At 38.9% G+C, this 12283-nt stretch overlaps 1 protein-coding gene across 7 annotated transcripts in view; it reads right to left on the reverse strand.

Annotated features, from left to right (window-relative positions):
• Nucleotides 1-12283, reverse strand: part of LOC145458358 (uncharacterized) — a 41603-nt gene that overhangs the window by 24935 nt on the left and 4385 nt on the right. For 4 of the 7 annotated variants that reach the window (XM_080336709.1, XM_080336710.1, XM_080336707.1 and 1 more), the window contains exons 6-26: nucleotides 11812-11997; nucleotides 11176-11199; nucleotides 9990-10088; nucleotides 9727-9927; nucleotides 9569-9667; nucleotides 9415-9513; nucleotides 8317-8415; nucleotides 7945-8043; nucleotides 7319-7417; nucleotides 7038-7061; nucleotides 6859-6927; nucleotides 5960-6088; nucleotides 5026-5124; nucleotides 4863-4961; nucleotides 4193-4390; nucleotides 2970-3072; nucleotides 2819-2913; nucleotides 1946-2044; nucleotides 1796-1888; nucleotides 1652-1727; nucleotides 162-267 (exon numbers count right to left, since the gene is read on the reverse strand). In XM_080336709.1, the coding sequence (XP_080192835.1) occupies nucleotides 162-267; nucleotides 1652-1727; nucleotides 1796-1888; nucleotides 1946-2044; nucleotides 2819-2913; nucleotides 2970-3072; nucleotides 4193-4390; nucleotides 4863-4961; nucleotides 5026-5124; nucleotides 5960-6088; nucleotides 6859-6927; nucleotides 7038-7061; nucleotides 7319-7417; nucleotides 7945-8043; nucleotides 8317-8415; nucleotides 9415-9513; nucleotides 9569-9667; nucleotides 9727-9927; nucleotides 9990-10088; nucleotides 11176-11199; nucleotides 11812-11997 (2195 nt within the window). The remainder of the gene's footprint in view (nucleotides 1-161; nucleotides 268-1651; nucleotides 1728-1795; nucleotides 1889-1945; nucleotides 2045-2818; nucleotides 2914-2969; nucleotides 3073-4192; nucleotides 4391-4862; nucleotides 4962-5025; nucleotides 5125-5959; nucleotides 6089-6858; nucleotides 6928-7037; nucleotides 7062-7318; nucleotides 7418-7944; nucleotides 8044-8316; nucleotides 8416-9414; nucleotides 9514-9568; nucleotides 9668-9726; nucleotides 9928-9989; nucleotides 10089-11175; nucleotides 11200-11811; nucleotides 11998-12283) is intronic. The other 3 variants (XM_080336714.1, XM_080336708.1, XM_080336711.1) reach the window with 2 other exon arrangements.

Genomic DNA, 12283 nt, shown 5'->3' on the forward strand with positions numbered 1-12283 from the left:
AAAGGCATGGTGGCTATTAGTATATGCGGTATAGCATTAGTCATTGCAACGAACTTGATATAATGTCAATTCTGACAAATTACTTTATTTCAAACCACATTATATTTAAAGTGCAGTGGCATTAGAGTTGAGATTTCTCAGCTAAACGACAGTCAATTTACCTTTGATTCATCAGCACGCCCACGTTAGTCGCCATGATACTGTCGTCTCCCAATTCCTGGAGTTCTTTCCCAGTCAAATTCTCATCCCCAGCAACAACGGCATGATCTGAAATGTAAAACCGGGCGTGAGAATTATTCAAGCTAAATCGAAGGGTGGTACAGTAGTCGCTGGCGTCGCCAGACTGGAACTGGTACCACGAATATGCATATGAATATCAGTACAACTGCTACAGGCATACTAATTTCAAAAGTGCTGAAATATTCTTGGTAGTAAAATTCGGAGACCAAAGCCACAAACTGAATCTCCTCAATCAACATGAAATAAATTACGATCTGCCATGGGATCTTCTTCTATATTCTTGTTCATTACTAGTAAAGACAGTCACCAATACCGATTACTGCAGCCACCGCAAATCTATCCATAAGCTACGATTGAAGGTAAGGCTACTTGGTAAAGGTACGGTAAATCTGTTTTGTTTTGTCGCACTTCTCTACTACGTTGCAAGTGATTCTTGGAAAAAGCAAGGTCATGCATAGAATAGCACAGAGAAATAGCTCTGCTTCAATTTAGTGCTTGGACTAATTAATATCCCCAATGACGTGTTCCTAATGCGGCACAATGCATTACTTCGTAAGTATCTGCCTCTGCCACGACACGTCAATTGCCTCATGCACTCAAAAGCTATTTAAAAGTATGCATATGTCTTTACATTTGTACAGGATGAGTGGATAATCAGAGATCATGTCTTTTATTCAACCTAATGGCAGATTAGCTTCGCTACATCGTCTAATAGTAATGTTTCGTTACTTGGTGCCGTGGTATGGCTCTTCTGAAAATCAAATGGTATCAATGTGCCATTACAGAAAAAGGACAATTTAAGTTGAACAAACAAATAATCCTGTCCACTTACCATGATTACCTTACATATTAGAAAGTATAAAATACCCTACCCGATAACATGCTACAATTGTAGTCATTCTGATAGTGAAAATCGTATGGATTTGCACACAAATTATACCAACAAATCAAAAATAGTCGGACAATACAACTTTGGATCACATATCAGCCAGCAAGTTAAACCTATGCTATTGAGCAGGGGTTCTTAACCTGGGGTCGATGGACCCCTTGTTGATCCGCAGACTAGTTTTATGTGGTCCAAAAAAAGGCCAATGTTGATACTACAACTATATAACTCACATAGAATATCAAAACGGACATGCGAACACTGATATTTGCACTAAAACCGTTAATCAGGTCGTTGACAGGCCACATAAAAGTGGTGACCTCATTTTTAGTCATCTGGTAGCTTTTCAGGCCTCATCTTTAAGACCAACGAAGGTAATCACCTTTTTTAGGCAAAGGTGGCATCAATTGGCCCGTTTCATAATGAAAGTGGGCTGCCAGCCGAATTATCAAAACTTCAACACCACTTCACGAAAGAAACTCGTACGGTGCTCCTATCCAAATCACCAATTATAACCCAACTTACCGTCATCGTCTGAACCGTCAGACATAAACTCATCCGCCAAGGTCTCTGGATTATCAAGCGGCTGTTTCTCCAATTCCTAAAAGAAATCCGCATACACATCTCCTTATACCAATGCCTATTAATATAACAAATGCGCAAGCTTACCGTCTCGATAATTTCTGTGGTGACCTCCGTCAGCGTATCAACCACAGTAATATATCCAAATTGATTTGCCAACGACAATGCGGTGTGTCCGTTCTGAAATCAATAGTACCTTGACAACCGTGTATGAATCACAAAAATATAACAACCTACATTTGTCAGTTCATCAGGCAGAGCGCCGTGACGCAGCAATAAGTTGATGACTTGCGAATGGCCTTGCTGTGCCGCTAAATGCAATGGAGTGTAGCCAGTCTGTAAATACGCAACAGTTTAAACAAAGTTACGAGTGTCCCAATGCAATGCTACTTATGATTGATGCTCAAAGCCACTTACAGTAAGGAGTAAAGCTGATATCAAGACTCATAAAATGCCAACATACATACTGCATAATGAGAAATCCTATTTGAATTGCAGCTACTCTACCTAGACTTCAAAATGAAATGGGGCCTACAAAGAGCCTTTGTGAATATTCTTCTGATTAGCGGTCAACACATTTTAGTATATTACCCCTAATATATAACTCGGCATTAAAAAATTTGAAAGTGCTCATATTATGATTGTGATAGTGTAGGGTAATATTGTTGCTCATTGAGAAACAAGCTTCCCGATGATACGCAAAAGGCTCGAGGGTAATTTTGGTGCCATGCTCAAATCATCTGATTACTATGTTCTGTGTATGAAAAGCCATCGCATCGAACATCTATTAATATTGAAGTATATAGTGAATGGAATTGCAATTAACGATTTATGATGCGAAAATCCCACGTCTGTCACCTTTCAACCACACACAAATACCTGCTCGTTACATTTAGCACGATGGTAGCAGTTACAATCTGTTTTATGGACCACATCATTGTGCATTATCAAACAGAGTACACTAGAGCTTGCCTTGCACACAAAACAATCAAACAAGGTGCCTCTATCACAGGTACGGTAGTATTCTATATATTGTTTACCAACTCGCGATTGTCACATTAATAGCATGATGCAGCTGATACTGTTGTTGTGAAGTAGCAAGCATCTCACCTTCGTCTTGGCGTTTACGCGTGCGCCGAGCAGCAGCAAGCATTCGACAGTCTTGTGATTTCCTTTGTGGCTGGCAACATGCAGTGGCGTGTAACCTACGAGACCTCGGTGATAAGTGTCGAATTTGTGAGAAATCGTAAAATTTACTAACCAGATTTACTCAGCGAGTCCAAAAGGGCGCCGTTATCATAAAGCAGCTTTACGACGAGCGTCCTGTCCTCCTCAGCCGCCAGATGCATTGGTGTTAAATTGAACTGCGAACAAAAGAAGTTCAACTCCCGAACTGATAACGTAGATTTTATGATTTATAAGAAAGTGCTTGTGGTGCAGAAACAATTATAATATGAATTAAAAAAGATTTCGTTTGAATTTAATTCACCAACACTACAGAAGGTTAATTTGGTGATGACTTGGTGGCCCTGGCCAGTAGCGAAGCGCTTCTACGAAGTAGATTTTTCAATACTTATTCAAGTGATTTTGTTTTTAAATTACACCCCTTTCACTTGAACAAATTTTCAGGCACTTACTTTTGATATTTTGGATTTTGAGGAGCTTCTTGGAGGTACAGAACTTCAATGTACAATTGAATAGTAAATTCATATTGAAATGAACCCGAATATTTTCGGCTGACACTCGTCAGTGGAATCGTCAGCAACTAGTGGAGAATTGGAAAGAACACTGGTACAACAATGGTATATCACAAAATATGATACTTTGGATTTTGAACAGTAAAAGTAACTTGGGGATAACTTTGCACCACTTTCATGTGTGATAACGCAAGAACCGTGTGACAGTAACTTTTGAACATATTCTCAAAGATTGCACGTGTTTGTAGCGTCATCAGTCGTTTTGCGTTAGTCGAGCAGATCCATCTTGCAATTTTCAAAATTTCTATGCGAGCTTGTAAACAAATCTACTTTTCGTAACTACCCGACTACTTTTAGAGCCTTATCATTTTCTGCCTCTACTGTGCAAGTAGTTTTGACTTGTCTTGGGTATTGCGACTTATAATTAAGTAGAAATTTACAGCATTACTTCTACCGGAGTGGCAACTACTTTTACCACCTCCGCTATGATCCTTCCATGGGCAAATTTTAGGGTTGGCCAGCCACATGTTAAAAAGATAATATGAAACATTAAATATTAATTCCCATGGGATTTGTTCAGAGAAAAGGAAGCATATCTCAAGCAGCTTCCAGTTGGTCATATAAATTCGATAATCTAGTTTCTAATTGAATAGTATATTTTCGGCTGACACTCGTCAGGGGTAATCATCAGCAACTAGAAGAGAATTGGAAAGAACATTGTACATCAACAATCGTATCATCTACTTTCTGCGACGCTGCCTTCGACCATTTGACCTTTGAGTCTTACCTTGGCAGTATCGTTGACGTTTGCATCTTTGGCCGCTAACAAGCTGCACATATCAATATGGCCTCCTTGTGCGGCGAGATGGAGAGGGGTGGTGCCCATCCGTGTCTTACACCCTGTGCTGGCGCCATATTCCATTAACGACATTGCGATGTCAATCTGGTTCTTCTTGGCGGCAATATGTAACGGCGTGTATGCATTCTATGAAATGAGTTATTATGGCAATCAGGTAATATCTATAAATAAAAGTGTGTAAATTCATATAATAAAGGTCTGAACAGCATCTGTCTGGCAATAATTATTATGAAAACTTCTAAATGTCATAGCTTACTGTGGAACCTAGTCTATACATGCATTATATACCATATGAATGTTGCCAAGAAATGTACCTCTCTCTACTACAGTGATATTCTTAATGCCAACAACCTCAGAGAAGGGTATGAAATTTTATTTGAGCTGGAGAAGAGGGATAGAATTTGGTGGGGTATATGGAATTTGATATAATACTGTCTTGTCTTAAATATGTGAATATAGTAGCCTATAATATATACTTCATCACTAACTGACCCAAAAGGTAATGAAAAATTGTAACCTAAAACACATTCAGTGTTCCCAATAACCATATCCTGGCCAGGTCTGTGGTGTCATAATAGAAATCATTACACAAGCAAACCTTTGCCGGTGTGTAAGGTGAAGCACCGCTCTTCAGCAATAGCAACGCCACGTTTTGATTGTCGTAATGTGCAGCCACATGCAACGGTGTGAGGTCATCCTGCAGCGACGACACAATGAAGTGATGGAGCACTCAACGCGAATTTTACCATATTCCGAAATACCTTGCCGACGGCGTCCGGTGACGCAGATCTTTTCAGCAACAAGTTTGCCACGGCTAGCCTCCCGTACTTTGATGCAAGATGAAGGGCAGTGAAGCCGCTCTGAACGCATGCAGTGACATTGTCAAGTTATGTGGAGCATGAAGGAATAATATGCATCATAAAACCAACGGATGGATGGATGTGAATAGGGATGCATAATAATTAGGCAAATATATGGGAGGATATGCATTGAGGTCAATTCCAAAGTGGTAGCTCAAGTGTGAAAAGTATTAAAGAGTGAGACAGGATATGTGATTTCACTTTTAGTATCATACCATGTTTAAAAATTGGCATTATACTTGTGACTAACACACTGAGTACAGGGATCGATCCCATTTAGCGTTCAAGGATTGATATTTGTACAGGGAACTGTGATTATTTACCCTCTTATGTGAGTTATGAGAGAAAATGCAATCTGTCAGAGGCTAACTCAGTGATTTCAATAAGCAGGCCTTGTTGTTTTAGGCTACCAAGCATAGGCAAGTACTTCAGTGTGAAACCTCAAATTAGAATATATTTAAGCTACATCTTTGCCGGTGCATTGCCAAAACCATTCGCTAAGAAGATCTTCTAGCTACATCAAAAAATTGAGCAATTTAAACTCAAACAATTGCACACGAGTTTGAAGAGACACTGGTTATCGAAATTTATTAAATAAGTTATCAATCAAAACCCGATTACGCAAATTAAACCAAGTATATGGCACAAAGTCTATATGAAAGATAATGAAATGGGTATGTTTATTAATATATCAATCTATCATGCAGCCTGAATGTATATATGAATGTAGCACTGCTTACAAGATGCCAACCAGTGATATATTTGATAAAATTCAGACACAAATCCCAGAGCCCTGTATAGAATCATACCGGTAACAATAATAGATGATACAAACCTTGGTTTTTAGTGTGACTGAAGCACCATAGTCCAGCAGTAACATACAGATCTCGACGTGACCCTCTTGACAAGCAACGTGAAGAGGGGAATAACCGTTTTCCATCAACTCGTCAACTTTGGCGTGAAACTGAAACAGAAGCCTTTCTCTCAAAGCTAATTAAGCGGAGCTGGACAAAGATAATTATGCATTTGTGTCAGGAACAACAGGAGACCCTGGCAGTAAAGTGGATAATTGCAATTCAACAATGATGTTCACAACAGTAGGCCCATATAATAAAATAAATCACAAGTCTCAGGATAATTGATGGTTATTTTGAGGACAGTAACATATCCAATGCCTATTCTTCAAAGTTTGAAATGCCAAAGTGTGAAAATTCAATACTGTAGATGCGCTATTTGTACTGTCAAATGTCTGACAAACATTTCAAATTGAGTTGAAACAGTCAGATTGAACTTTATGAAGATCCCAGCAACCTTAAGCAAACAAGACACTTTTCAAGTCTATGTGTTGATATTAATGCAACACATAGACTACAATATTCGAGTGTGCATTTCGTGAGTGCTCTGATGTATTCATGGTAAGATTTAGGCATACTATTTTCAGCCTAGGGTGAATAAATGTATCAAAATATCTGAACTATTTGACAGAACTTATGCTTCCCGAAAAGGTCTGATATTGTCTTACACCAACACACAGGGTATTTTATACGGCATGTACGATTATCAAGACTAAAAATCAGTCTCTTATTAAATAACAAGTAGATCGTGAAATCCAAAGTTGATACTGAAAAAATACTCCATTGAATCACTAAAGGTACCATTGTATTCTGAGAATAAATCTCACATAAGTAAGTCATATGAAAAGACAGTAAATCAGATAACAGGCCGTTAAGTTACCTCCAGTAAAACTTTAACAATGTCCAATTTATTGAGGCGGGCTGCCAGGTGTAGGCACGTCTGCGTTTCCTGTAATAAATAACAAATGGCTGAAAAACACAATTCTCCCAACCGCTTATCGGCCACAGTTCAAATACTGTACACACACACCCATTCATGCATGACAACAACAATCTCACCCCCAGGTAGAAACCATCCCATTCCTCCATTGACAGCAAAGCATAAAATGGGTATATAATAGCATCCGATATACAAGCGCTTGTAAGAATTTTCATTATTATTTAATCCTTTTCGTTATTACTCGAGAAATGTATAGTTGTTTCAACAAAATGACACGCAAACTGCACAAAATCAGCGAACCATTTGAAAAAATCAATAACAATATTTAGCTGGTTACTTTGACCATTCAATGCGGGGTTCCGCACACCAATCGATTGTGAATTCACAATTAAACACATACCTTCTTCCGTAAATCGGGCTGTGCCCCATGAGACAAAAGTAATTTTACTGTCGTAGCTCTGCCGGATCGAACAGACATATGCAAGGCTGTCTCCCCTCTCTGCGAAATGAGAAATATCACAATACAAAACGATACTATAATTGATCTGACCGGCAATAGCAGGCCTACAATTGCCAGTGTAAAGCCACTTATGGTATTGATGTCCGATTTTGCCATTGCATACCGTTCATTTCAACCATACACCAATACGCTTGACATTATTTTAAACTACACCGATATTACTATGGTCAAAGGTTGATATCAGATAACTAAGGTAAATTTCAAAGCTAAATAGTCAATTCTACATTACGCCTGAATACGATCAAAGGCACTTCAGTGCAGTGCAGCTAAAATAGGGATTTTGTGCATAATTTTGGACTCACTGATTTTTCTTTAGGAGCAACATTGTATGGGCAGAACTACTTACGTATTTGATTTTAAGACCAACATGACTACTTGAACACCAATATGGTGGGGAGGATTGGAAACTGCGCACATAAAACATGGGACGTTTTAGCTTACACGAGAATATCCCAATGAACGCACAATGAAAGCACGAGTGTTAATGGTCAAAAAGCAACACACACATTGTTCATAACGTTCAAACGCGCTCCCTTCTCCAGCAATATCTTGATGATATCCGAGTGTCCCATGAAGCAGGCAATGTGAAGCGGCGTCAGCCCGGACTTGAAAACAATAATTAAATTAAAAAACATATCGCGAAAAAATTCGTGACGCAAGTCCCGAATCGCAGAATCAATGAAAACGCATAAATATTTCACGACAAAATGTCAAGACCGGCGCAGTACCGCCTTAAAAATTTCGCATGACATAGATAGATCTACGACTTGCAGCATTAAAGCTGTTTGCAACGGCTCAAGAAGAGATGAATAATGAAACAGGATGTGAATAATTTAGGAAATCGATGAAAAAAATAAGACGGGCGGCGCCCGCGTTACCTCGGTGATGGCTTCGGTGTTTGCGTTCACGTTCAAAAGCAATACCACCATGCGCAGTTGATGCTTTTTGCAAGCCACGTGCAGGGGTGTGAACCCATTCTGAAATGTACAGTCATACCGTATCTCAATCGGTACTTAAATACAATCAGATACTTGAATAACGGCAACACTAAATGCACAAATTACAGCAAGTCAAATATACTGTCCAGTGATTTCATAATTTGCAACATATCAATATAGAGGGGAGAGTCAGTACCGTATGGGCCATCAAATATCATACTACTCTTGCCTAGCTGCCATTTGGCACAATTCTGCAATTTCCAAGCTCAGACGATAACCTGCCATTCGCAAACTACTACCAATACTGGTAACGTATATGGACGGGACACCAAATTTTGCAATGATACGCAAATTTTAGGCAGGGTAGTGTTGTGGTTTTGGTCATTCTCTGTGAACAGTCAATCAATGCTATTCATCAGCTGTAAAACATTAATCCTCAAACCTTTGGCTCGATTAGTTCAAAATCCATTCATAAGTAGAGGATTTGGTCATTTTAATCCTTGCAAACATCAAACATTCAAACTTCAAACTGAGATGTTAACCTACTGGTAGAAGCTGCTTAGCTGCACGCTATATATTTAAAACATGTGCAATAAACCAGATATGAATGGGTTCCAATATACGTGTGCGGCATGGGGTATCTATTTGGAATATTCAGCTGGGGTCCAATTTAATACTGTGCAATGGATTTTTGCTGAACATGCCAACTCAGCTAATAGGTAGAGACTCGGGCATTTGTATATAACCTATATCAATATTACAGAGCCTACACGTAAACACGTAATCATAAGAGCCACTGTAATCCCACAAGAATATATGTTCATCAGACCGGCAAGGCAGCATAATATAATAGGTTGTAGCTACCCGAACACCAAACATATATAGCATCACGTATGTGATGATTATCAGAAGATTAGGTAGAATAAGAATGGTTCGACTGTGAAAAATCTTTAGAATCAAAAACTTTCGACTCAAAAATACACAGAAACCAACAATGCTATCGGTACTTTCCGGGATAAAACACAAAAGCAGACCTACCATAGCCTGGGCGTCGACTTTGGCGTTTTTAGATAACAATACTTGGGCAACTTTTTCGTGACCACAGTGTGATGCGATGTGAAGTGATGTTAAATAATCCTGAAATAACAGCAGGAGTCAGAAACTGATCCAGACAATGCCCTAGTGAACTGACCAATGTTGTATCGTCTACTGGGTATCCTCTGTTGATCAGCAATCGAACTACGCTGACATGCCCGCCCTGGGCAGCCATGTGTAAGGCGGACAGCCCGTTCTAAAAGCACAATATCCGATTGTCAAAAGTAAAAAAGGATATTTAACACAACAACATACCTTGGTTCTGGCTATTTCATTGGTCTTCATCCTGTCCAGTAGGAGTTCAACTACAGGTTTGTGACCGGACCTTGCGGCACAATGCAAAGGTATTAAGCCATCTCTCGTTTGAGCATTTAAGTCGGCGTCACGGTCGATGAGCATGGCACAAAATCTTGTGTGGCCTCTCTTACTGGCAACGTGTAACGGTGTGATGCCAGTCTGATCGATAAATTGCATATTAGTAATAAATAAAAAATAATAACATATTTTGTATTCCGTACCTTTGTTGCCATATTATGGGCTGCTCCGCGGTTGAGTAGCAACGACGCGACGCCCACATTTCCATAATGTGCGGCGATATGTAGTGCCGTGAATCCGCTCTGAAAGTCGAAAAATGAAATATTGATGAAAAGCTTTTAGCATTATGTTACCTCAATCGCTCATCCTTTCTAGCGATGGGTCAAGTCCTGGAATTCAGCATTTAGTCATTATTGTATTTTGTGAATTGGATCATATTAATCAGAAATTTCCTCATCATAGATATTTCTGTAATGTTCTACTTGGGTATCAGAAAGGCAATTGCTACTTTGACCTCCTCTAATATCCAGAGATGTATGAATTTTGTATCATGACCCACAACTAATTTTTCTAACAGCTCAAGTATAGCCTACCAATCATAGACAATCTACTGTAAAAGATTGATCACTTGATACCTGAGACATGGATAAATCAGTGCAAAAGAGGCTGGGTATTCAATATTCATCATCAAAATGATCGCGAAGGAATATTGATCAACAACAATCAATACAACATAATTGCAAACAGTAAATTAGTATATTAGACACTAGCCAGGACATATTCATTCCGTCTCATTACTATGATTTACTATCAGTTCTCCGGTAACCTTGAATTTATGCACAGGGCTGGTATCAAGAGAGTATCAGCCACAAGCAGAATGACAAATTTGAACCGGACATACAGTAACAACACCGTTTTCCTCTTTTGAAGTGAACAAGCCATATAGGAAGTCATCGGAATTGGAAATTGAACAATAAATAATTTCAAAGATATCAAATTACTTAATAGTTCCAATAGATAAACTTGAAACAACAGGTAACTTTCTCAGTACCGGCTGCAAAGAAGTACAGTCTTGCGTGCCAATGGCTGCTATGTTATGATATCGGATTACCCTGCTACAATCACCACAATCAATACTAAATTTCACATCAGAACACAAAGAAGGATAAATCAATAAAATTTTATTGCCAAGAGTGGATAAGTCAAGGTGTCGTAGTGAACTCACATAAATGACAGCTGATACGTGCCACACGAAATAAATCCCCAGGGATACCCGCCGGTTGAAGTTATTAACTTATTTGAAGGTTGCAATTCAAAATTCAAACAGTACAAAGAAAAGTTAAGTATATCAAAGTCAATAAACAACAACGTTCAATAATGTAGACTCACCTCCGTTATCCTGTTCACGATTCTCTATATCCCAGATAGCCCATGAAAAAGAATGGATAATACTTTGATAAAGTGTACAGAGCTATACGACAAAGTGCAATGGATGCCTTTGCATCATTTACTATATATGAAAGTGCCACTAGCACTGAGCAGTGAGCAATATATCGCGCACACAAGTCAATAACACAATACTCGAGTTTTTTTACCATACCATTCTGTCCAAGTCACTAGAATAGCATGTCTATGGTTGGATAATAATTGACCATATCAAGTATTCGGGCTAGATAGATTAGAATCACGCTCCTATGCTGCAATTCTAATCCCAATGACACAAATATTGATTGTGACGTGTACAGTTGTAGGGAATCAAACAGATTGTAGAGTGATCACAATTTTCAACTTTATGGGAACTAATTGGAAAAGATATAATGAGAAAATCAACACACATCGTTATAGGTATTTTAGAAGTTATGAAAATGCATAAGCCTACAAATATGTCTTGCACTTGTAAAATGTGATGAAATCAAAATTTGTAAGAACTTACGCCGAAATGTAGTAAGCCGCATTTAAAGGGTATCAATTTCGTCCGCAAATGTTACAGCAAAATTCGATGCGTGAAAACCTATCCCCCAATACCTTAGAGCTGACTTCGGAGGAGTGATCGTTATGCAGAATCAACGCGGCGGCTTTTACGTCGTCTTTTCTAGCAGCAATATGCAGGGCTGGCAATTTCACTCTGCCTTTCACGTCGTCTTCCAACAGCAGGCTGACGACCTTGCTCCTTTGCTCTTGCAACGCAACGGCGAGCGGAGTGAAACCGTCCTGAAATTACCAACATATCAATGTGACATCAAGTTCATCAAATCAATTAAAAAAAACTTCGAGATCAAACATCAGAGAATTTTGGCTTCTATTCAAAACTTTAATTTCATAGGAATTTGTAATACTAATACCAAAGAAGTGTTGAATGAGATAAAGTATATTGGAATAGTAGGGCCATACAGAATTTGGGATCAGATATTAATGAAAGAACAAAGGCTTACATCATAGTCAAGGAGCCGCTAACTGATGAGCAGCCTGGTATGACAAACACAACCTTAGTCTTAAC

The sequence above is a fragment of the Botryllus schlosseri genome, chromosome 16 (genome assembly GCF_051294905.1).
Source record: "Botryllus schlosseri isolate E-star chromosome 16, Bs_hap1, whole genome shotgun sequence".
NCBI classification, from domain to species: domain Eukaryota; kingdom Metazoa; phylum Chordata; class Ascidiacea; order Stolidobranchia; family Styelidae; genus Botryllus; species Botryllus schlosseri.